The sequence below is a fragment of the Trichechus manatus genome, unplaced genomic scaffold (genome assembly GCF_000243295.1).
Source record: "Trichechus manatus latirostris isolate Lorelei unplaced genomic scaffold, TriManLat1.0 scaffold00003, whole genome shotgun sequence".
NCBI classification, from domain to species: Eukaryota; Metazoa; Chordata; class Mammalia; order Sirenia; family Trichechidae; genus Trichechus; species Trichechus manatus.
The window spans coordinates 24,431,951-24,459,308 of NW_004443939.1; the positions used below are offsets into that span (position 1 = coordinate 24,431,951).

Genomic DNA, 27,358 nt, shown 5'->3' on the forward strand with positions numbered 1-27,358 from the left:
TTACCTGATTTTAGAACCTATTATACTGCCACGGCAGTCAAAACAGCCTGGTACAGGTACAACAACAGAAACGTAGATCAATGGAACAGAATTGAGAATCCAGACATAAATTCATGTACCTATGAGCAGCTGATATTTGACAAAGTCCCAAAGTCTGTCAGTTGGGGAAAAGATAGTCTCTTTAACAAATGGTGCTGACACAACTGGATATGCATCTGCAAAAAACCGAAACAAGACTCATAGCTCACACCATGCACAAAAACTATCTCAAAATGGATCAAAGACATAAATATAAAATTGAAAGTGATAAAGATCATGGATGAAAAAATAGGGACAACACTAGGAGCCCTAATACAGGGCATAAACACAATACAAACCATAACTAACAATACATAAACACGAGAAAAGACACTAGATAACTGCGAGCTCCTAAAAGTTAAACACTTATGATCCTCAAAAGACTTCACCAAAAGAGTAGAAAGACAACCTACAGACTGGGAAAAAAATTTTGGCTACGAAAAATCTGATCAGCATCTAATCTCTAAAATCTACAAGATACTGCAGAAACTCAACAACAAAAAGACAATTAACCCAATTAAAAAATGGCCAAAGGATATGTACAGTCACTTTGCCAAAGAAGACATTCTGGCAGCTAACAGACACATGAAGAAATGCTCACAATCATTAGCCATTAGAGAAATGCAAATTGAAACTACAATGAGATACCATCTCACCCCAACAAGGCTAGGATTAATCCAAAAAACACAAAATAACAAATGTTGGAGAGGTTGTGGAGAGACTGGAACACTTTATACACCATTGGTGAGAATGTAGAATGGTACAACCACTTTGGAAATCAATTTGACGCTTCCTTTAAAAGCTAGAAATAGAAGTACGATACGTTCTGGCAACACCATTCCTTCGAATATATCCAAAAGAAATAAGAGCCGTCACACAAATAGATAAATGCACACTCATGTTCATTGCAGCACTGTTCACTATAGCAAAAAGATGGAAGCAACCTAGGTGCCCATCAACAAAACGAATGGATAAACAAATTATGGTATATTCACACAATGGAGTACTATGCAATGATAAAGAACAATGAAGCCGTGAAACATAATATGGAAGAATCTGGAAGGCATTATGCTCAGTGAATTTATTCAGTCACAAAAGGACAAATATTGTATAAGACCACTATTATAAGAACTCAAGAAAAGGTTTAAACACAGAATAAAACATTCTTTGATGGTTACGGCGTGGGGAGGGAGGGAGAGGGTTATTTACTAACTAGATAGTAGACAAGAATTATCTTAGGTGAAGGGAAGGACAGCACAACTGGACTAAACCAAAGCTAAGAAGTTTCCTGAATACAATCAAACACTTCGAGGGACAGAGTAGCAGGGGCGGGGGTTTGGGGACCATGCTTTCAGGGAACATCTAGTTCAATTGACATAACAAAGTTTTTTAAGAAAATGTTCTGCATCCTACTTTGGTGAGTGACGTCTGGGGTCATAAAAGCTAGCGAGTGGCCATCTAAGATGCATCAATTGGTCCCAACCACCTGGAGTAAAGGAGAATGAAGAACACCATGGACACAAGGAAAGTATTAGACCAAGAGACAGAAAGGGCCACATAAACCAGAGACTTCATCAGTCTGAGACGAGTAGAACTAGATGGTGCCCAGCTACCACCAATGACTGCCCTGACGAGGAACACAACAGAGAGTCTCTGATGGAGCAGGGGAAAAGTGGGGTGCAGAACTCAAATTCTAGTAAAAATGCCAGACTTAATGGTCTGACCGAGACTGGAGGAACCCCAGAAAGCATGGCCCCTGGACTCTCTGTCAACCCAGAACTAAAACCATTCCAGAGGCCAACTCTTCAGACAAAGATTAAATTGGACTATGGGACAGAAAATGATACTTGTGAAGAGTGTGCTTCTTAGCTCAAGTAGATAGATGAGGCTAAATGGGCAGCTCCTGTCTGGAGGTGAGATGAGAAGGCAGAGAGGGTCAGGAGCTGGTTGAATGGACTCAAGAAATCAGGGAGGAAAGGAGGAGTGTCCTGTCCTAGTATAGGGAGAGCAATTAGGATCACATAAGAATGTATGTATAAAGTTTTGTATGAGAAACTCACCTGAATTGTAAACTTTCACTTAAAGTACAACAATAAAATAAAATAAATCAATTGGCCATATATGTATGCGATTATTTGTGGACTTTTAATTCTACACCTCCACATAAAGCAAACAAAAATCCTCACAACTGGACCACTAAGCAACATCATGATAAATGGAGAAAAAATTGAAATTGTCAAGGATTTCATTTTACTTGGATCCATAATCAACACCCATGGAGGCAGCAGTCAAGAAATCAAACGACACATTGCATTGGGCAAATCTGCTGCAAAAAGCTTCTTTAAAGTGTTAAAAAGCAAAGATGTCACCTTGAAGACTAAGGTGCTCCTGACCCAAGCCTTGGTGTTTTCAATCACCTCATATGCATGTGAAAGTTAGACAACGAATAAGGAAGAGCAAAGAACTGACGCCTTTGAATTATGGTGTTGGCGAAGAATATTGAATATAGTATGGACTGCCAGAGAATGAACAAATCTGTCTTGGAAAAAGTACAGCCAGAATGGTCCTTAGAAGCAAGGATGGCAATACTACATCTCATGTACTTTGGACATTTTATTAGGAGGGATCAGTCCCTGGAGAAGGACATCATGGTCGATAAAGTAGAGGGTCAGTGAAAAAGAGGAAGACCCTCAACAAGATGGACTGACATGTTGGCTGCAACAATGGGCTCAAGCATAACAACAATTGTTAGAATGGTGCAGAACCGGGCAGTGTTTCATTCTGTTGTACATAGGGTAGCTGTGAGTTGGAATCGACTTGAAGGCACCTGACAGCAAGAATTCTATTTCATTGGTCTATATGTCTGTCCTTACAGCAGTAGACTATTTTGAGTACTGTAGCTTTGTAATGCTTTTTGAAATTGCAAGTACATTGTTCTTTTTCAGGATCACTTTAGCTATTTGCAGCCCTTACAATTCCATACGAGTTTGAGGATCAGCCTTTTCCATTTCTGCAGAGAAGGCTGTAGAATTTTGATAGGGTTTTTGTTGAATCTGTAGATCACTTTGGGTAGTGTTAACATCTTAACAACGTTAAGTCTTCCAATTCATGAACATGGGATGTCTTTCCATTTATTTAGGTCTTTAATTTCTTTCAGCAGTGTTTTGTAGTTTTCAATGTAAAAGTTTTCCATCACCTATTCCTTGGTATTTTATTCTTTTAGATGCTATTGTAAATGGAATTGTTTTCTTAATTTCCATTTCAGATTGTTCATTGCTGTTGTATAGGAACACAAGTGATTTTCTATCTTGCAACTTTACTGAATTCATTTATTAGCTCTGGTAGTTTTCTCATGGATTCTCTGGGATATGCTTTATAAGATCATGTCATCTTCAAATAGAGATAGTTTTACTTCTGTTTTTCTGATTTGGATGTCTTTTATTTCTTTTTATTGCCTAGTTTATCTGACTAGAAATTCCAGTACAATGTTGAGTAGCAGTGGTGAAAGTGGGCATCCTTGTCTCATTCTTGATCTTGGGGGGAAAACTTTCAGTCTTTTGCTGTTGAATATAAGCTAAGGGTTTTTTTTTTTTTTTCAATGCCCTTCATCATGTAGAAATACTTACCTTCTATTCCTAGTTTACTGAGTGTGTTTTATCATGAAGGGGTGTTGTATTTTGTCAAATTCCTTTTCTGCATTAACTGAGGTGATCATGTGTATTATATTGATTGATTTTCTTATATTGAGCCACCCTTGCTTTTCTGGGATAAATACCCACTTAGTCATCATGTGTAATCATTTTAATATGCCATTGGATTCAGTTTGCTAGTACTTTGTTGAGGATTTTTGCATCTATGTTTATAAATGATATGGTCTTAGTATTCTGTCCTTATTATGTCTTTATCTGACTTTGATATCAGAGTAATGTTAGCCTCATAGAGTGAGTTATGAAGTATTCCTTCCTCTTTTATTTTTTTGGAGGAGTTTGAGAAGGATTGGTGTTAATTATTCTTTAATGTTTGATATAATTCACCAGTAAAATCAGTTGCCATCGAGTCAACTGTGACTCATGGTGACTCCATGTGTGTCAGAGTAGAACTATGTTCCATAGGGTTTTCTTTTTCTGTTTTATTAATTTTGTTGTTGTTGTTAAGAATATGCATAGCAAAACATACACAAATTCAACAGTTTCTACAAGTATAATTTAGTGAAATTGATTACATTCTTCATGTTGTGTAACCATTCTCACCCTACTTCTCTGAGTTGTTCCTCTCTCATTAACATAACCTTTCTGCCCTCTCATCATTTGAGTTGCTATTATCAATTTGATCCAATATAGATAGCTCTTAAAAGAGCATAATGCTCAAGGCAGACATTTTTTAGTAGTTAAGCTAAGCTATTGTTTGGTTTTAAGAAGACTTCCGGGGATATTTTTAGTTTAAGGTTTAAGGATTATCTCAACACAGTAGTTTCAGGGGTTCATCCAACCTTCATGGCTCCAGGAAGTCTGGAGTCCATAAGAATTTTAAATTCTGTTCTACCTTTTCCCCCTTTTGGTCAGGATTTTTCTATGGAATCTTTGATCAAAATATTCAGTCATGGTAGCCGGGCACCATCCAGTTATTCTGGTCTCATGGCAAAGGAGGTAGTTGTTCATAGACACAATTAGCCACATATTCCATATCCTCGTGTACCTGACTTTCCTTCTTTCCTTGTTGCTCCTGGTGAATAGAGACCAATTTTTGTGCCTTGAATGGCTACTTGCAAGCTTTTAAGACCCCAGGCACTATGCAACAAGCTAGAAGACAGAACAGAAGCACTAAACTCATTATTAGGCCAATTAACTGGGATGTCCCATGAAACCATGCCCCTAAAACTCCAAACTAAGGAACCAAATCGCCTGAAATGTCTAATTGTACATAAACAGCCTCAGCAGCTACTCTTTTTTTTCTAATAATTGTTGTAAATCTATCTATCACACAATATTTGCCAATTCAACTTTTAACAGGTATACAACTAACTTATTGACAGCAATTACAACCTGTGCAACCCTACCCTTAATCAATATGATTTTTCCATCATCATTAACCCTGCTTTCCCCCCTTCCTCCTGCCCTTGGTAACCACTAATAAACTTTGGTCTCTATACATTTGACTTTTCTTGTCTTTTAATATAAGTGAGGTCATTCAATATTTGTCCTTTTGTGATTGACTTATTTCACTCAACATAATGTCTTCAAGATGCATCCATATTGTAGCATGTATCAAGACTTCATTTCACCTACTGGCTGAGTAGTATTTCACTGTATGTATGTACCACATTTTGTTTATTTATTTATCTGTTGATGGGCATTTAAATTGTTTCCACCTTTTAGCTATTGTGAATAGTGCTGCAATGAACATCGGTGTACCAAGTCTCTTTTTGTGTCTTTTCTTTCAAGTCTTTGGGTATATACCTAGAAGTAGAATTGCTGGGTCATATGGTAGTCTTATTTTTAGTTTTTTGAGAAACCACCACATTGTTTTCCACAACAGCTGTGCCATTTTGCATTCCCACCAGCAACGGATAAGTGTCCCAATTTCCCACATCTTCACCAACATTTGTTTTCATTTTTTTTTTTAATCTTAGCCTAATGGGAATGAAATCGTATCTCATTGTGATTTTGATTTGCATCTCTTTGATGGCTAATGATGATGAGCATCTTTTCATGTGTTTGGTGGCCATTTGAATGTCCTCTTTGGTGAAATGTCTGTTCAAGTCCTTAGCCCATTTTATGATTGGATTATTTGTGCTTTTGTTGTTGTGTTGTCTAAGTTTTATATATATTGATTATTGGATTCTTATTGGATATATAGTTTCCAAAGATATTCTCCCAGTCAATAGCTTGACTTTTCACTTTTCTTGTTAAAGTCTTTTGATAAACAAAAATTTTTATGAGGTCCCCCTTATTTATTTTGTTTTTTGTTGTTCTTTTATTATTATATTAGTAATCCATTGTTAAAAGCTAGGCCTGACAGCATTGCCACTGCATTTTCTTCTAAGAATTTTATGGTTTTAGTTTTCACATTCAGGTCCTTAATCCATTTTGAATTTGTTTTTGTGTATGGTGTGAGGAATGGGTCCTGTTTCATTTTTCTGTGTGTGGAAATCCAGTTTTTCCAACATCATTTATTTAAGAGACCCGTCTGTCCCCATCAAATGGACTTAGCACCCTTGTCAAAAATCAGTTGACAATAGATGTGTAGGCTTATTTCTGTACTCTCAATTTTATTCCATTAGTCTATGTGTCTGTTGTTATACCAGTACCTGGCTGTTTTGATTCCTGTAGCTGTATGGTATATTTTAAAATCAGGAAGTGTGAATCTTCCTACTTTGTTCTTCTCTTTCAGTATTGCTTTGGCTATTCAAGGCCTCTTGCTTTTCCATATAAAGTTGAGGATTCGTTTTTCCATTTCAGTAAAAAAGGCTATTGGAATTTTCACTGGGTGTCTTAGTCATCTAGTGCTGCTCCAAAAGAAATACCACAACTGGATGGCTTTAACAAAAAGAAGTTTATTTCTTCACAGTCCAGTAGACTACAAGTCCAAATTCAGGGTGTCAGCTCCAGGGGAATGCTTTCTCCATCGGCTCTGGAGGAAGGTCCATGTCGTTAATCTTCCTTTGATCTGGGAGCTTCTCTGTGCAGGAACCTCAGGTCCAAAGGACACGCTCTGCTCCCCGCACTGCTTTCTTGGTGGTATGAGGTTCCCATGTGTCTCTGCTCACTTCTCTCTTTTATATCTCAAAAGAGATTGCATTTAGACACTAATCTTGTCAACCTCATCAGTATAACCTCATCACAGTGATAGAATTTACAACACATGAGGAGATCACATATAATCTCATCATAGTGGTAGAGTTTACAACACGTAAGGAAATCACATCAGATAACACAATCAGACAATACTGGGAATCATGACCTAGCCAAGGTGCTACACACATTTTTGGGGGGACGCAATTCAGTCCATGACACTGGGATTGCATTTACTCTATAGATTGCTTTGGGTAGTAATGACATTTTAGCAATATTAAGTCTCCCAATCCAATCTTTCCATTTATCTAAGTCTTCTTCAATCTCTTTCAGCAGTGTTTTATAAATTTCATTGTATAAGTCCTTTATGTCCCTGGTTTGATTTATTCCTAAGTATTTTATTCTCTTAGGTGCTATCGTAAATGGAGTTGTTTCTCTAATTTCCCTTTCGGATTTCTCATTGCTGGTATATAGAAACCCAACTGATTTTTGTTTGTTGACCTTATACCCTGAAACTTTGCTAAATTCCTCTGTTAGCTCTGGAAGTTTTCTTGAAGACTCTGGGATTTTCTATGTATAACATCATATCATCTGTGAATAGAGATAATTTTGCTTCTTTTCTAATCTGGATACCTTTTATTTCTTTTTCTTGTCTTATTGCTCTGGCTAGGACTTCTAATACAATATTGAATAAAAGTGGTGATAGCCAGCACCCTTATCTTGTTCCTGATATCAAGGGGAAAGTCCTCAGGCTTTCTCCATTAAATACAATGTTGGCTGTTGGCTTTTCATACATGTCCTGAATTATATTGAGGAATTTCCCATTGATTTCAATCTTCTTCAGGGTTTTCATCAAGAAGTGGTATTGGGTTTTAGCAAATGCTTTTTCTGCACCCATAGAGATGATCGTATGTTTCTTTTCCTTTGATCTATTGATGTGGTATATTACGTTGGTTGATTTTCTAATGTTGAAGCATCTCTGCATTACTGGAATAAATCCCACTTGATCATGATGTATGACTCTTTTAATATACTGTTGGATTCTGTTTGCTGGTATTGTGTTGAGGAGTTTTGCATCTGTATTCTTAAGAGATATTGGTCTGTAGCTTTCTTGTGGTATCTTTGTCTGGTTTTGGTATTAGGGTTACATTTGCCTCATAGAATGAATTAAGGAGTATTCCTTCTTTCACTGTTTTTTTTGGAAGAGTTTAAACAGTATTGGTGTCAATTATTCTTTACATGTTTGGTAGAATTCTCCAGTGAAGCCATCTGGTCTAGAACCTTTTTTTTGTTAGGAGTGTTTTGATCACAGATTTGGTTTCTTCAGTTGTTATGGGTCTGTTGAGACTTTCTATTTCCTCTTGAGTCATTTGGGTAGGTTATGTGCTTCTAGGAATTTGCCCATTTCATGTAGGTTGTCCAGTTTGTTGCCATACAGTTGTTCATAATATTCGGTTACAATTATCTTTATTTCTGTCAGGTCAGTTGTAATGTCCCCTCTTTCATTTTTTATTTTGGTTATTTGCATCTTTTCTCCTTTTTTCTTTGTCAGTCTAGCTAAAACTTTGTTAATTTTATTGATCTTTTCGAAGAACCAACTTCTGGTTTTATTGCTTCTCTGTTTTTGATTTTATTTATTTCTACTCTGATCTTTGTTATTTCCTTTCTTCTGGTAGAGTTAGGCTTAATTTGCTCTTCTTTTTCTAGTTCTTGGAGTTGTTGAGTTAGGCTCTTGATTTGTGACCTTTTTTCTGTTTTCATGTAGGAATTTATTGCTATAAGTTTCCCTCTGAGTACTGCCTTTTCTGCATCCCAAAAGGTTTGGTATGTTGTGCTTTCATTTTCATTTGACTAAGAAAATTGTGATTTCTCTTTTTATTTCTTCCTTGACCCATTGGTAGTTTAATAGTGTGTTATTTAGTTTCCATGTGTTTGTATATTTTCCAGGCTTTTTTTTTTTTCTGTTATTGATTTCTAGCTTTATTCCATTGTGGTCAGAGAAAATATTTTGTAATTTTTTTAATTTATCAAGACTTGCTTTGTGACCTAACATGTTGTCTATCCTGTAGAATGATCAATATACACGGGAGTAAAATGTATATTGTGCTGTTGTTGGGTGGAGTGTTCTACATATGTCTAATAATTTTAGTTGGTTTATAGTGTCATTCAGGTCCTCTGTTTCCCTGTTGATCTTGTTTCTAGGTGTTCTGTCCAGTATTGAAAGTGGAGTATTAAAGTCTCCAACTATTACTGTAGTGCTATCTATTTCTCCCTTCAGTTCTATCAGTGTTTGTCTTACATATTTAGTTGCCCTGATGTTGGGTGCATATATATTTATGATTGTTAAATCTTCTTGATTAGATGACCCTTTTATCACTATATAATGTCCATCTTTATCTCTTCTCAGATTTTGTCTTGAAGTCTACTTTGTCTGATATTAAGATTGCCACCTCAGCTCTGTTTTGGTTATTATTTACATGGAATATTTTTTTCCATCCTTTTGCTTTTAATCTATTTGTGTGTCCTTGGGTTTAAGATGTATCTCTTATAAACAGCATATAGTTGGATCATGTTTTTTTTTTTTTTTTTTTTTTAATCCATTCTATCACTCTCTGGCTTTTGACCAGAGCATTTAGTCCATTTACATTCAGTGTAATTACTGATAAGAAGTGACTTATTTTGCCATTTTGTTATTTGTTTTCTGTGGGTCTTATGCCTTTTTTGCCTTTGTCCTTTACTACTGCTTGCTTTTGTGTTTTGTTGGTTTATTGTAGTGAGGCTTTTTGGTTTCCTTCTCCTTTCCTTTTGTGTAAGTTTTTTAGACATTTTCTTAGTGGTTACCATGAATATTACATTTAACAGCTTGTATTTAACATTCTAGGATAAGTTAGTACCAACTTAACTTTAGTGACACACAGTAAATTCTGTATACTATTCCTCTTACCCCCTTTTGTTGTTGTTATCACTAATTGTCTTTATATTTCATGTGCCCGTAACATAATTTTATCCTTGCTTTTTATATACTTGTTATTAAAAAAAAAGAAGGATAAAACATTTAGGATTATCATTCATGAATACCTTATTACTAGCCCTTATACTTGTCCATGCATTTCCCTTTATTAGGGATCTTTCTCTTTATGTATAGCTTTGAATTACTTCCTAGTGTCTTTTCCCTTCCATCTACAGAACTTCCATTACTATTTTTTGTAGGGCTGGTCTGGAGGGCATGAACTCTCTCAGCTTCTGTTTGGGAATGTTTTAATTTCACCCTCATTCTTGAATGATAGTTTTGCTGGCTATAGTATTCTTGGTTTACAATTTCTTCCCCCATTTCAGTTCTTTAAATATATCATTTCATTGCCTTCTGGCTTCCGATGTTTTTGAGGAGAAATCAGCATTTAATCTTATTGAAGATCCTTTTTATGTCACTGTTTGCTTCCTTCTCACTGCTTTCAGAATTCTCTCTTTATCTTTACTTTTTGAGAGCCTAACTATGATGTCTCTTGGTGTAGATCAATTTGAGTTTATCCTGCTTGGGATTCTTTGAGCTTCTTGGATTTGTAGCTTCATGTCCTTCGTTATATTGGGGAATTTTTTTGTCATTATTTCTTCAAATATTCTTTTGTCCTTTTCTCTCTCTCTTCTCCTTCTGGAATCCCCATGATGTTGTCTTTGTTGTTGTCCTGTAATTCCATTAAACTCTGCTCAGCCTTCTTGAACCTCTGTTCTTGCTGCTGTTCATGGTCTCTAATTTTAAGTATCTTATCCTCTAATTTGTTGATTCTTTCACCTGCCTGATTAAACCTGTTGGTAAGTCCTATTGTGTTTCTCATTTCAGTTATTGTCCCTTTCAGTTGCAGTATCTCTTTTTTCAGATCCTCATTTTGTTCTCGCACTGTTTTCCTTACTCCTTTTAGCTCTTTGTCTCTGTTTTCCCTGAATTCTTTAGTTATGTTTAATGTTGTTTATATTGTTCCTTTTTTTTTTTTTTCCATTATTTGGTCAGCTCTAGATGTGCTTTCACTCCCTTTGTCATACTCATGTGGATGGACCATTGTTTCTAGGTTCTTTGTGTATCTTGTGATTTTTTGTTGGGGCATTGGAATTTCTGAGGGTGTTAACTTTCCCACTTTTCCCCAGTATTTGGTGTTTTTTCCCACATTGCTATCTGCAAAAACTTTTAGGTGGGCACAGCCTTCAGGTTTTGCTTACTGTTTCCTGTCTCTGTCTTTGATATCTCCTTCTCCTTCCCTGGTTTAATTAAGATTTGGAAGTTCTAGATCTCAGTTTTCAACCTTCAGTCTCTCCCAAATGCGCCAGAGAACGTGCTTTGGTCAGTCTGTCCATGAGCAGGCATCACCACTCAGGCGAGATATCGTGTATTAATCAACCTGAGCACCAGTGGGCACAATCCCCTCTCTCTCTCTCGTTATTACTTCCTTCTGTTCTATGTTTCTGTAACCACATTTTTAGTTGGAAAACCCATACCCAGTGAGCCCCCTTTGGGGCTGGGTGTTGCCCTCCGGTTTTTCCCAAGGTTTCCATCCCTGCTGTGTAGGGGCTGCTTATATCTGAGTTGGCATTCAAACAAGCACAGGCCAACTTTCCTCCATTTCAGGAGGAGGAGCAACTGCCACTCCCCAGAAGGACCTCCAACAGATCTGTCTTGGTTTCAGAGCCTCAGTGGCTCTGTGGTGGTTGGGACAGCAGTTTCTTCTTAGGTGATTCACCTGCTGACTCCACTGTAGGGAACCTTCTGTAGGAGTTCATATCAGTCCAGCAACCAACAGTTACCAGCTGAGGGAGGGGTTGTCACACTCCAAACGAACTTCCAGGGAGGTCAGCCTTGGTGCTATCTGAGCCTGCCCCATAGTATGTTGACTGTGGGTGTAGCATCCACTCAAGATGCCTGCTTCCTAGCACACAGAAGCCTCAGTCAGCAGTCTTCAGCACTGACTGGAAGGGGAAGCAGGCAGACCCAAACTGATCCCCAGGGAGGTCTGTCCTGTTGATTTCAAAGGCCTGAGCTATGGGGTGCTCAGGGAGTGTCTTAGTCATCTAGTGCTGCTACAACAGAAATACCACAAGTGAATGGCTTTAACAAAGAGAAATTTATTTCTTCACAGTAAAGTAGGCTAAAAGTCCAAATTCAGGGCACAGCTCCAGGGGAAGGCTTTCTTTCTCTGTTGGCCCTCTCATCAATGTTCCTCCAGACTAGGAGCTTCTCTGTGCCGGTACCCCGGTCCAAAGGATGCACTCTGCTCCCAGCACTGCTTTCTTGATGGTATGAGGTCCCCAACTCTCTGCTTGCTTCCCTTTTCTTTCATCTCTTGAGAGATAAAAGGTGGTGCAGGCCACACCCCAGGGAAACTCCCTTTACATTAGATCAGGGATGTGACCTGGGTAAAGGTGGTGTTACAATCCCACCCTAATGCTCTTTAACATAAAATTACAATCACAAAATGGAGGCTAACCACACAATTCTGGGAATCATGGCCCAGCCAAATTGATACACACGTTTTTGGGGGGATATAATTCAAACCATGACAGGGAGGCAGGTAGAGTACTGACTATGGGAGCAGACTCCACTGCGGGAACTTTCTATAGCAGTTTGCAACAGCCTGGCAACCAACAATTACCAGGTAGGGGAAGAAGTGTCATGCTTTGATCACAATCCCATGGAGATCTGTGTTGTTGTTATCAGAGTCCCCCCAGTATATTGTTGGCTGTAAGTGCAGCCTCCACTCAAGACTCCTAACACACAGAAGCCTCAGTCAGCAGCCCTTGACACCAACTAGAAATGGGGGCAGATGAACCCTGATTGACTCCCAGGGAGGTTAGTCCTGTTGATTTCAGAGGCCAGAGCTATGGGGTGCGCAGGGAGGCAGGTAGAATGCTGACTATGGGAGCAGACTTCAGAGAAGGGGCCTTCTCTAGCAATTCACAGCAGGTTTGCAGGTGACTGTGTCTGGGTGGGGGAGGGGTTTTCACATGGACCTCCAGGTGGGTCTGCCTTGATGCTATCAGAGCCCTCCTGCCCCCGTAGTATGTTGGCTGTGAGTGTAGCTTCCACTACAGATGCCTGCTTCCTAGCACACAGCAGCCTTAGTCAGCAGTCCTCAGCACCGACTGTAAAGGGGAGCAGACAGACTTGAACTGACTCCTCGGGTGATCTGTCCTGTTAGTTTTGGAGGCCTGAGCTATGAGGTGTGCAGGGAGGCAGGTAGAGGGTTGACTGTAAGAGGAGACTCTACCGCATGGGCCTTCTGTAGCAACTAACAGGCTTGCAGCTGACAGTAAGGGAGGTGCTGCCATACTTTAAACGGACGCCTGGGGAGGTCTGCCTTGTTGATTTTAGAGCAGAAGCTTGGGTTCATATCTCTTTGTACAGGCAGGGGCTGTGGTGGTTAGGGAGGCAGGCTCCCTTTCTGGGGCCGCTTCCCCAGTTCACAGCAGCTGGTGGCTTGTGTGGCTGGGAGGAGGGGCAGGGACATTGGGAGAAGCAATTTTCTTACCATATTCAACTCGCTGATTTGTTGATTCTTGCCTGTCTGCAGTTCCCAGCTGTTTTCCTCTGCTCCCCGATTCAGAGTCCCTCAAAGCCAAGCACTTTTTCTTTGTTTTATTTCTTGTTGTATTTTGGGGGGAGAGTTGGAACAATGATCTGTTTATGCCACCATCTTCCAAGAATTCCCATAAGGTTTTCAATGGCTGATTTTTCAGAAGTAGATCACCAGACCTTTCTTCCAAGGTGCTTCTGGATGGACTTGAACCGCTAACAGTTTGGTTAGCAGCTGAACTCATTAACTGTTTGCACCACCTAGAGACTCCGAAGTCATCTACTCCTGAACTTTTCTTTGTTGAGAAGTTTTTGATTACTGATTCAATCTCTTCAGGTCTATTGAGAATTTCTGTTTCTTCCTGAGTCAATTTAGGTAGTTTGTGTCTTTCTAGGAATTTGTCCATTTCATGTAGGCTTTCTAGTTTGGTTGCATACTATTGTTCCTAGTATTCTCTTATAATACTTTTTATTTCTGTTGGGTCAGTAGTAATGTCCTCATTTTCATTTCTCATTTTAGTTATTCTCATCTCTTTTTTTTCCCAAGTCTGTCTAGCTAAAGGTTTGTTAGTTTTAATGAACTTGTTACTACTCATCTTAAACTACAGAAACACCAAAAGTATATTTAGTATCTCATATAGTCTGACCATCAAAGGAAATAATGGGACATGGAAGTTAAGAATATAGGCTTTGGGGATAGATCTAGCTTGTTCAGTTACTAGCTGTGTGATCTTTGACAAATTACTTAACTTCTCTAAGCCTCAGTTTTCCTATCTGTAAATGAAAATTATAATACTACCTACTTCTAAGGATTATTGTAAGGATTAAGTGAGATAATGTATATAAAACACTATGGGCTTAAAGATAGTATAGAAAAAGAAGGAGACTTGCCAGGCAGAGGTAAGAATATGTTCTAAAACATGGAAGCAAGAAAAAGTATTATGTGCCCAAGGAACTACAAGTAGTCCAGAGGCTAGAGCAATGCGTGACTGTGAGAAGTGGTGGTATATAAAGATGGAGAGATGGATTAGGGTCAGATCATGAAGGGCCTTAGGTACTTAACTGAGGAGATTGAACTTCTCCCAGAAATCTGCAGGGAGCTATTAAAGAATTCTATGCAAGAGAATGCTGTGATCAGATCTGCCTTTTAGATAGATTACTCTGGTGAAAGTGTGGAGGATGGTTAGATGAGAGCCAGATCAAAAGCAAAATACCAGCTGAGTGTCTTCTGCAATAATCTAGATTTAAAAAATGTTGAGAGCCTTTTGGTGGAGGTAGGAGAGAGGAGAAAATATAAACATATACCGATTGATAATACATGCTATATTCTCTGCTTGGCACTTTCACATTTGTTTTCCCATTTAATCTTTCTGAAAAGTCCATAAGACAATTAAATTTAAAAAATAAGTAAGTTCTACTTCATGAGGGCAGGCTCATGCCTATGTCATTCACCCTGACATATAGCAGACCGTCAATAAATATTTGTTCAGTGTCTATAAAATAAGGAAAGTCAGGCTCATCAGAGAGGCCTTGATCAAGATCATCCAGTATCAGTTCTTTCTAACTGGCCTTAGTTCTATTCCAGTTGCTCTAATAACTAATACTTAGTGCTTACTATGCTAGGCACTGTTCTATATACCTTGCATGTATTATCTAACTAATCCTCATAACTTTCTAATGAGATAAGTATTATTATTATCTCCACTTTATTGATGAGGAAATTAGGACATTGAGAAGTTAAATAGTTTGCCCAAGATCACGTAGCTAGTAAGACACAGAATCAGGCAGCCTGATTCTAGAATCCACGCTGTAAGTTAGGAAACTGTTCCACCCTTCTGCTGAATCTAAAGAAGGTAACAGATTACTCATGTATCATGTATTGTGGAAAAATGGAAAGAGGATTTGTTTTGTTTTTTGAGCCAGACAGTTCTGACTCAGATTCTGGCTCTGTCACTCCATATTTTCTTTCAGCAAACATTTATCATGAGATTACTAGGTATTAAAGAGCTGCTCTAGCATATAATTATGGAAGAGGTGCATCTTACTAGCTTTGTGATCTTGAGCTTCAGTTTTTTCATTGGTAAAATGAGAATAATAATAATACCTATTTTAATGAATTATATTGAGAATTAAAGACAATGAATTTAATTAGAGACAAAGAATGTAAAATGCCTAATAAGTGAAATGGTAGGTACTATAATTATAGTTACTATTGTTATTGTACTTATATTATTACTATTAGTATTAACCTGACTTTTCCTTCTCTTCCTGCTAGACCTTATTCCTCAGGGTTAGGCCTTTTTTTTAAAAAAAAAAATTTATTCTTACCTTTGTTTTAAATCCGGAATGATCTGGTTCTGTTTCTTCATTCCCATTATTCTTCACTACCATTTTTTTTTACACAGAGTTCTGTCATACTTGATACTTTCCCCAATCAACTATTTTTATATATGGTTATCTATATTGTTATGAGGTTAGAATGCCTTTTATATCCCGTTCTATTTAGAGACAGGTACATTAATCATTGGATGATTTGTTTTTAAAAGGTGAATATTTTAGAGTAGTCAGCATGATAACTTCTCAGGTAGAAACTTAGTCTTATGGATGAAAATTCACTTTTTTTTAGTGTTTTGCCATCATTCTGCTTCTGGGTATTTCTACACATTTCTAATAGCAGATATTTCCTAATATGTCTTTCTATAACAATTTTATCAACTTGAACTTCATAAACATTCCTTCAAATTTTAATATTTTGAATTTTATTCTTTATTATCTACCTATATTATTTAAAAATTTTATAATATCTTTTTCTAATTTACTTGAACATATACTATATTATTTGAGCCTCCAAATAATTTGTACAGTAAGTAGGGTAAGTATTATCTCCATTTTATATATGAGAATGTTGAGACTGAGGGAGTTAAGTTCTGCTGATAGAGGGGGGACCATGTCCTAGAACTTCAAGTCCAGTGTTCTTTCTACTACATATTTCGTAGCTAGGCTTAGTAAGTAGTCTGAGTTGGTGGAAAGTGCAAAATGTTGGTAGTAGTTGTATGTTTTAAAAGCACTGCAATTTACTTTGATCTTATATTTTACAGGATCCTATGTTCCAGCAGAATATTCTTCCTTTAGAATTGCTGAACAAATTTTTACAAGAATCAGTACTGATGATGATATTGAAACAAATTCATCAACATTTATGAAGGAAATGAAAGAGGTACCTGAATTAAACTTTTCTTGTGTTAGTAAACTTACTGACTTCTTCCACTAATGATCAATTATCATATAAGAAAGTACTCTTTTACTAAAATGTGGAGATGTGCTTATACCTCTCTGTAAGAGCCAGAGGGCAGTCAAAGACAGCTTCCTAACATCTGTCTTATGAGGAAATGGAAGTAAATGTTTTGTGGAAAACACAGTTTTAAAAAGCTAGTATAACTCAATGATAAAAATGTGCTTTCATGCTCTTATATGGAATATATAAAATACTTATTTTCAGAAAAGACCTGTTCAATACCTTTTTGCATAGTATCTTGTTCCTGTTAGGCTTGATTTTAAAATAAAAGATCACCATGTTAGCATACTTTTAAAAATCATTCTTTTCTTTGCCCTTAGAGAATTTTCACTTCTTATAACAAATTATTCATCATCACCTATTTCTAACCTGACCAAATCTCAAGTAGGCTTGAAGGGTGGAAGGAATCAAATATATATAGTTTTAGGGCTATCTTTAGTAGGTAGGAGTTACTGGATCACTCTACAGTTGGATACTTTTCTGCAAATAGATATGGGGAGAAAAAAGTTATCAAATGCTTCGTAGTATATGACATTTACATAATTATTTAGTACTTATTGAATGGAGTCCCTGGGTGGTGCAAATGGTTAAGCACTTGAGTACTAACTGAACAGTTGGCAGTTTGAACCCATCCAGAGGTGCTTCAGAAAAAAAGCCAGGAGGTCTGTTTCCGAAAGGTCACAGTCTCGAAAGCCCCATGGAGCACAGTCCTACTCTGCAAACATGGGGTCACCATAATTAAGAATTGACTTAATGGCAACTGTTCTTTTTTGTATTCATTGAACATCTATGGAGAGTATAGCTGTATACTAAGGACCTGAGGTGTATTTTTAAATGGTCCTAGCCCTCAAGACCACCACTTGTCTGGTAGTTTTTCGTACTGTGGTGGCTTGCAGGTTTCTGTGATGCTGGAAGCTACGCCACCGGTATCTCAAAAACCAGCAGGGTCATCCATGGTAAACACGTTTCAGTGGAGCTTCCAGACTACAACTGACTATGAAGAAGGACCTGACGATCTACCTCTAAAAAAACTGGCCAGTGGACACCTTATGCATAGCAGCAAAACACTGTCTGATATCATGCCGGAAGATGAGCCTAACAGAAGGATCTTGGCTGAAAGCAGGGAATGCCAAAAAGATGTTTACCTGTGTTTTATTGACTATGAAAAGGTATTCAACTGTGTGGATCATAACAAATTATAGATAACATTACCAAGAATAGGAATTCCAGAACACTTAATTCTGCTCATGAGGAACACGTACATAGACCAAGAGGCAGTCATTAGAACAGAACAAGGGGATACCGCGTGGTTTAAAATCAGGAAAGGTGTGTGTCAGGGTTGTATCCTTTCACCATACTTATTCAGTCTGTATGCTGAGCAAATAATCTGAGAAGCTGGACTATATGAAGAACGGGGCATCAGGATTGAAGGAAGACTCATTAACAACCTGCACTATGCAGATGACACAACCTTGCTTGCTGAAAGTGAAGAGGACTTGAAGTACTTGCTGATGAAGATCAAAGACTACAGCCTTCAATGTGGATTACACTTCAACATAAAGAAAACAAAAATCCTCACAACTGGACCAAGAAGCAATGTCATGTTAAGTGGAAAAACGATTGAAGTTGTTAAGGATTTCATTTTACTTGGATACACAATCAACACCCATGGAAGAAACAGTCAAGAAATTAAATGACGTATATTGCACTGGTCAAATCTGCTGCAAAAGACCTCTTTAAAGTGTTAAAAAGCAAAGATGTCACTTTGAGGACTGAGGTGCACCTGACCCAAGCCATGGTAATTCAGTCACCTCATATGCATGCTGAAGCTGGACAATGAATAAGGAAGACTGAAGAAGAATTGATGTCTTTGAATTATGGTGTTGGCAAAGAATATTGACCATACCATGGACTATCAGAAAAACAAACAAATCTGTCTTGAGAGAAGTACAGCCAGAATGCTCCTTAGAAATGAGGATGCCAAGACTTCGTCTCACGTACTTTGGACATATTATCAGGAGGGATCAATCCCTGGAGAAGGACATCATGCTTCGTAAGGTAGAGGGTCAGTGAAAAAGAGGAGGACCCTTGAAGAGATGAATTGACACAGTGGCTGCAACAATGGACTCAAACATAGCAATGATTGTGAGAATGGTGCAGGAGCGGGCAGTGTTTTGTTCTGTTGTATGTAGGGTTACTATGAGTTGGAACCAACTTGATGACACCTAATAACAACAGCTGTCAAGAAGCTTAGTTACATAAAAAGGTAAAATAGCTGTAAAGGTTACTTTTGTGTTATGTAATTTTTATGTTATGATGGCATTTCATATTTTGAGAAAGAAGTTAATAATCTTCAGTGGTGAAGAAGCATTTCTGTCAATTAAAGTTTTGATCTTTGTTGGTTATGGATTTAAAATGTATTTATTTAACCAAGACTCATGGACTTGGTTACAATTTTCTAAATGTTTCCTTCTATCTTTTCTGGATATAAAGAAATGTTAATAAATATAAGATCAATCAAAAAGTGAACAAAGGATATGAAAAAAAGATATACAAATGGCCAATAAGCACGTGAACTAACGTTGAACATTATTAGTCATTAAAAAAACAAAACAAAACAGAAACCTGTTGCCGTCAAGTCGATTCCGACTCATAGCAACTCTATCGGACAGAGTAGAACTGCCCCATAAGGTTTACAAGAAGCGGCTGGTGGATTCAAACTGCTGACCTTTTGGTTAGCAGCCTTAGCTCTTAACCACTGCACCACCAGGGCTAGGGAAATGCAAATCAAAACCACAATGAGATGCCACTTCACACCTACTAGGATGGCTATTTCAGAAAAAAACAAAAAACAGAAAATAAGATGTGGAGAAACTGGAACCCTTATCCATTGCTGATATAAATGTAAAATGGTATGGCTGCTGTGGACAACCTTTTAGCAGTTCCTCAAAAAGTTAAACATAGAGTTACCAGATGATCCAGCAATTCCACTCCTAGGGGTATACACAAAAGACTTGAAAGTAGGGACTCAGATACTTGTACACAATGTTCGTTGCAGCATCATTCACGATAGTCAAAAGGTAGAAACAACCCAAGTGTCCATCAGCAGGTGAATGGATAAATAAAACGTGGTACAGACATACACTGGAATATTACTCATCCATAAAGAGAAACAATGTCCTGATACACGCTACAATATGGGGAATCTTGAAAACATTATGCTAAGTGAAATAAGTTAGATTCAAAAGGACAAATACTTTATGATCCCACTTACATGAAATATCTTGACTAGGCAAATGCATAGAGATATAAGTTTATTAGTAGTTACCAGGGACGAGTGGGAGGGGGAGATGAATGAGGAGTTAATGCTTAAGGGGTCCTGAGTTTCTGTTAAGGATGATGAAAAAAATTTGGAAATCAGTAGTGGTGATGGTTGCACAATGGGTTGAATGTAATTAATGACACTGAATTGTACACGTAAAAATGATTAAAGTAGCAAATGTTTTATATATACTTTACCACAATAAAAAATTTTATAATAAATAAATATGAGAGGGTCTTAAGTATTTTATGACAGCAATTAGTATGTCATTGGTGAAGAGTAAAATGACCATTTTTGTGTTTATTTAAACATTTAATTCATATCTTTGTTTTATTTCACTGTGTCTAAAGCATCAATATTTAGATAACAGTTATTTACTCTGTGTTTTCTCACATACATATGCATATGTCTATTTTTATCCACATCACTTTTTTAAAATTTTTTTTTATTGTACTTTAGATGAAGGTTTACAGAACAAATAGTTTCTCATTAAACAGTCAGTACACATATTGTTTTATGACATTGGTTAACAACCCCATGACATGTCAACACTCTCCCTTCTCGACCTTGGAGGAGCTTTTTTTTGGTGAAAATATACATAGCCAAAGATACACCATTTGAAAGATTTCTACATGTACAATTCAGTGACATCGATTACATTCTTCCAGTTGTGCTGCTATTGTCACTATCCTTTTCCAAATTATTCCATCACCATTATCTTCAACTCACTGCCCCCTAGGCTTCACATTAAACCTTTTGAGTTGCTGTTGTCGATTTGATCTCACGTAGATAATGCTTTTTTTTTTTGTAATTTAGATGGAGGTTTACAGAACAAATAGTTTCTCATTAAACAGTACACATATTGCCCTATGACAGTGGTTAACAACCCCGTGACATGTCAGCACGGTCCCTTCTCAACCTTGGGTTCTCTATCACCAGCTTTCCTGTCCCCTCCTGCCTTCTAGTCCTTGTCCCTGGACTGCTGTGCCTCATTAGTCCCGTTTTGTTTTATGGGGCTGTCCAATCCCCGGCTGAATGGTGAACCTTGGGAGTGACTTCACCAATGAGCTAAAAGGGTGTCTGGGGGCCATACTCTCGGGGTATCTTCAGTCTGTCAGGCCAGTAAATCTGGTCTTTTTTTGTGAGTTAGAATTTTGTTCTACATCCTTCTATAGCTCTGTCCAGGACCCTCTGTTGTGATCCTTGTCAGAGCGGTCAGTGGTGGTAGCCAGACACCATCTAGTTGTACTGGACCCAGTCTGGTGGAGGCTGTGGTAGCTGTGGTCCATTAGTCCTTTGGACTAATCTTTTCCTTGTATCACATCACCTATTATTATTGAAATTAATAGTCATGAGATTTTTAGAAAGAAAAACAACATGTCATTTTCTCTGCTCAGCAGGATTTCTCCATAAAAATATATTTCAGATTAACTAATGAAGAGACTGGATTTCTCCTCATTTTGTTTTCTATAACAGTGATAGCAGCTTGGTTACAGTGAATAATATTAAAATTATATTTTTCAGATAGCATATATTCTACATAATGCTAATGACAAATCGCTCATATTAATTGATGAACTTGGTAGAGGTACTAATACAGAAGAAGGAATTGGAATTTGTTATGCTGTTTGTGAACATCTGCTGAGCTTAAAGGTATTCTCTCCTATTTATTTTAAGTGTATTAATTTTAAGTCATTTTTTGATACAACCTTTACATATTTAACATGATTGGATTTTATGGGTACTCACAAATAGCTTTTTCAATGATTTTTAGTAGTAAAACCATACAATAGCATTTATATTTTTGTTACTTCATTTTTGATAGAAGTGGAAATGATTAATATGATAGTCATGATGTCGATAAGGAAAGGAGGAAATCAAGAATTGTAAATAATCTAAAAACTGGTCACTTGACTCTAGTTTAATCAGTTAAATAGCAAACTATGAAAGCATTTCAGTAATAATCCCCATGTGTAATAACATTGAGTATGATGTCATAACATGAAATAAAGCACAAGGCATCTTAGGTCATTTTAGGGAAAATGACCTGACTAAAATTTCATTCTTTTGAAGAAAAAGATTTTTTACAAACCAACTATACTTTCTTCTAAAACGAAGTATGATTTTTGTTCTATTAAAATAATTTGTAAAATATATTTTAGATGATCACTCAAAAAATATACCAATATGAAAAAAACTTAAAAGTATTTTTCATATTTAAAGAACCTTAAAATGTCCCTAACATGAAATTCATTATCTTAAATGAGAGTATATAATGATTTATTATATGAATGAGAAAAATCTAATTTTATACTTAAAGAAATTTATGTGATGGATCAAAAGTAATATTAATAGATAACATTAGTCTTTGTAATTCTGAATCTATGTGAGTGTTAAAAGCTTATTAAAGTCTGTTTCTGAGGTATTCTGTAATAGCAAAGAATAATGCTTTCACTAATATTTTTGAATACTCTTTCTAGTGTAAAATAATTTAATAAAAATATAGTTATTGCCAGTTCCTTTTCAGGAACTTAAAGTTAGTTATTATTTTTCTGATCTAACACGATTCCAGCAATATATAGGCACTGAATAATTACTTGTTAGATTGAATTGAGCTGAAATAGGTTTACAAATTGAACACAGTCCTTGGCTTATAAATAGTTTATTGTATTTCTAAATATTTTCCTGTCGCTTTATAAATTTGGTTTATTTTTATACTCCTTTTGATTTGTTGAGTAGGGAGTTGGGATTTTTTATTTTTCTGTCGTATACATAGCTCTTGCTTCCCTCTCCACACCTTTCATGGTTGATAGCCATTTTGCCAAATTTTTACTTTTTAATGTCTTAGTATTTTAATTTTCCACTGATCACCTATTTAGTTTCTCACTGGTGATGTCTTAAAGTATAACCAGTTATTCAAACCTCTGTCTGCTTTAGTATCTTCTGGGTTGGAAACCGTGTTTTGATCATAAATCACTTGGACCACCTGCATCAAAATCACCTAAAGTTCTTATGGAAAATGCAGATTTCTGGGACCCCACATTAGAACTACGTATTGAGAATTTTGGAGGATGAACACCAAGAATTTTCGTCTTCAACAAACTCCCCAGGGGATTTATAAAATTTGAGCCATTGTCCTAAGCAGTGTTCTCAATCTTTTCTTCCCGTACAAAGACCTAACCCAAACAAAAATGCAAATCTAAAAACTATAGATCTTTGCAATTTGAAATATCTTAAACAATCCATTTGCTGCACTTGCCAGAAACTACTTATGAGGAGGGGGAAAAAAAACAAAAAAACATTGCCATCAGTCAATTCCAACTCATAGTGACCTTAGAGGACAGAGTAGAACTGCCCCATAGGATTTCCAAGGAGCGACTGGTAGATTCAAACTGCTGACCCTTTGGTTAGCAACCGTAGCACTTAACCACTGTGCCGCCAGGGCTCCTATAAGGAGGGAAGCTATTTTTAACATAAGTTTTTAAAAACTTGAGAGAAATGTTATGGTTTTGTTTGTGGGTTACTTTTCTAATAAATGATTGCCTCAGTAAATAGCTTTATTTGTGATAAGCTTCATCTTTTCAATATCTTCAGACATATTTATATCTTCAGATGTATTTCTTAGGATTATATTTTTAGATTTGTTATCTTTCCAGTAATGTAGCATACATGTGTTTATCAAAACATAATCCACATTTTCCTACTTTGAATGTAAATTTTCAGAACAGTTTAAAATGAATTGACCATTTCAGCCTCTAAGTTATTAGTTATATTCCTGCATCTCTGCCAAGCTACTTGGAAAATTAAGCCAAATTGTTACATTTAAATAGTTAAAACAGAATTTTCTAGTTCATTTTTAAAGCACTGTTATTTGCTGGCTATTATATGTTCTAGGCATTTACGCTGTTTGCTACACATTTCCTGGAACTATGCCATATAGATGTCCTGTATCCTAATGTGGAAAACATGCATTTTGAAGTTCAACATGTAAAGAACCCCTCAAGAAATAAAGAAACAATCTTGTATACCTACAAACTTTCTAAGGGACTCACTGAAGAAAAAAATTATGGTATTGTATATAGAAATTATATTTATACTTTCAGACACTACATATTCTCCTGGCAAACTTCCTTTTCTTTTTTACTTAGCTGTCAGTCTCAGCAACTTTCCCTCTCATTCTTTGGGGTGCTTATATGCTCTAAGATTGTATTTTCCATGATATTTCAAACTCACATTTTGTATGTATTAAGCTTAATGTTAAATTGTTACAAACCAGTAACTGTGTAGAATTATAATGACATGTAAAAGCCCTAGAAAGTATTAGTTTCTATCCTTAGAAAAATGTAATTTAGTTTATATTTACAACTTATATATTAAATTAAAGATTGTATATTTCCTACACACCCTTAACAAGGTTCTTTCTCTGTTTTCTTTAGGTTTAGGATACTTAGTAATTAAATTTAAAATCTTAAAGGGATTGTATAACTAACCCATACAATATTCTTAAAGTTGATTAGATACTTTCTATCTAAGTCATTATATGACATGTGTAAAATCTCATGAATTCAGAGAATTTCCAATTGATCTGTTCATCTAAATTTCCAATAATTATTTTATCTATGGGCGTGATCCTTGTGAGAAAAAAGAAAAGCATCTTTATTTTGCTATTTGAAATAGGATATCAACTGGATAACTTATTTTCACCAGATATTTAATCTTTATAAGTCTCAATTTCATTATCTATGAAATGAGGGATAATTTTCCATGTATGTGGGATTGTGAAGATTAAATTAATTATCAAGTATGAAATGCATACCATAAACCCAAAACCAAACCCGTTGCCGTTGAGTTGATTCCGACTCATAGTGACGACATAAATGTTAGCGTTGCTTTTATTGTATCTAAAGCAGTAAGTATTGGCACACAGTAGACAGCTTATATGTTGTTTATCCAATACAAAGCTTTGAAAACATGAGAATAATAGTTGGTTTTTGAATCTACATGAAGAGTAGTCACCTTCCACTACATCTTCTGAGAAATCCCTCTGCCACTGAACTACTAAATAAACAAATGTCCACCTGTACGGTAATCTCTATGTGTAGACATTATCCCTCCCTGCAAAACCCATATCCTTTGACCTTCTTTTAACCAACTGTATTTGTAGTTGAATTTTCAATGTTATTATTTTCTGATTGCCTCTTTTCCTTTCCTGTCCTTTCCTTTCTTTTTCCTGTCATGTTTCTCTGCTACCTTAGAGGTGGTAATTCATATTCTAATTTGCCTTAAATGTCTTGGACAAGTTATTAAATCTAGTAATTGGTAAATTGTCACCCAAAGCTTTGGGAAATATAATTTTGAGAATAGTTGAGTAATTCAGAAATTCTTATAGAAAGGGAAGTTTAAATCTGTGAAGAAAATATTAACACTAGTTAAAAAAAATATAATACTAGCAATAATTATATTGAAGCCCTATTTATTTTTATTTTTTAAATAATTTTTAGGATTAAAAGCTGCAGAGGTGTCATCACTCCCACCATCAATTGTCTTGGATGCCAAAGAAATCACGACTCAAATTACCAGACAAATTTTGGTAAGAAACTCTTTAGCAATAAGAATTATTTTGTTTTTCAAGCAAGACTGCAAACAGATATCTGTACACCTATGTTCGTTGCAGCACTATTCACAATACTTAAAGGTGGGAACAACCCAAGTGTCCATCAGCAGATGAATGGATAAGCAAAGTGTGGTTTATACATTCAATGGAATGTTACTCAGCCATGCTACAACATGGATGAATCTTGAAAACATTATGCTGAGTGAAATAAGTAAATCACAAAAGGACAAATATTGTATGGTCCCACTTGTATGAAATAGGCAAAGGTATGGACACCAAAGCTTGTTAGTGGTTACCAGGGGTGCGAGCAAAGAGGAAAAGGGTAGTCATTGCTCTGGACACACTGAGTTTCTGTTAATCATGGTAGAATAATTTGGGAAAGGATAGTGGTGATCATCACAACATGATGAATGTAATCAGTGTCAGAACTGTACATGTAAAAATAGTTGATTGGCCAAAATTTTGTTATATATTTCTACAACAATAAAAAATTTAAATAAAGAATTATTTTGCTTTTCAAATTAAAGAAAATATTTTTAGTTCATCTTTAGTTTATATCTTTATTTTAGTTTTAGTTTGTTATTTTATCTTTAGTTTATATCCTTATTATGGCTTTTTATTCTAAATATGTAATAATTTAAATAAATAAAGTTTAAAAAATCTAATTCCTAAATAAATACTTCTTAAAACTCTTTTGGTCTGATCTATTAATTATAGCCTTCCCCAGCAAATCAGCTGGTAAGATAGGAGACAAAAGTTAGTTCAGTTCCTACCATACTTATTGCTATACTAACTTTATGATGAGAAAATAAATCTATATAAGGTATGCATTTAAAAATAAAAATCACATTGCACAACATTTACAAAACGTTTTAGTTTTCAGAGCTCTTCTATTATCATATGTGAACTTCATAACTTCATGAAGTAGTTAGATCTATCTAATAAAAGATAAATAATAAAAGTATTACTTTTTACTCTCTTTTTTTTGTTTACTTTTATTTTATTCTTTGTTAGTAAATAACCCTCCCCCTCCCTCTCCACCCTCATAACCATCAAAGAATGTTTTCTTCTATGTTTAAACTTTTTCTTGAGTACTTATAATAGTGGTCTTATGCAATATTTGTCCTTCTGTGACTGCCTAAATTCACTCAGTATAATGACCTCCAGCTTCCTCCATGTTATGTTTCACGGCTTCATCGTTGTTCTTTATTGTTGCTTAGTATTCCGTTGTGTGGATATACCATAATTTGTTTATCCTTTAGTCCATTGACAGGCACCTAGGTTGTTTCCATCTTTTTGCTATTGTGAACAGTGCTGAAATGAACATGGGTGTGCATATATCTATTCTTGTGATGGCTTTTATTTCTCTAGGATATATTCCAAGGAGTGGGATAGCTGGATCGTGTGGTACTTTTATTTCTAGCTTTTTAAGCAGGTGCCAAATCGATTTCCAAAGTGATTATACCATTTTACATTCCCACCAACAGTGTATAAGTGTTCTAGTCTCTCCACAACCTCTCCAGCATTTATTATTTTGTGTTTTTTGGATTAATGCTAGCTTTTTTGGGGTGAGATGATATCTCATTGTAGTTTTGATTTGTATTTCTCTAATGTCTAATAATCGTGAGCATTTCTTCATGTGTCTGTTAGCAACCTGAATGTCTTCTTTGGCAAAGTGCCTGTTCATATCCTTTGCCCA

General features: G+C 36.2%; 1 protein-coding gene across 1 annotated transcript in view; it reads left to right on the top strand.

The window, feature by feature from the left end:
- Positions 1 to 27,358, top strand: part of MSH4 (mutS homolog 4) — a 125,749-nt gene that overhangs the window by 89,590 nt on the left and 8,801 nt on the right. Inside the window, exons 16-19 of the mRNA XM_004369069.2 lie at positions 16,527 to 16,645; positions 21,570 to 21,698; positions 23,940 to 24,114; positions 25,547 to 25,635. Of these exons, the coding sequence (XP_004369126.1) occupies positions 16,527 to 16,645; positions 21,570 to 21,698; positions 23,940 to 24,114; positions 25,547 to 25,635 (512 nt within the window). The remainder of the gene's footprint in view (positions 1 to 16,526; positions 16,646 to 21,569; positions 21,699 to 23,939; positions 24,115 to 25,546; positions 25,636 to 27,358) is intronic.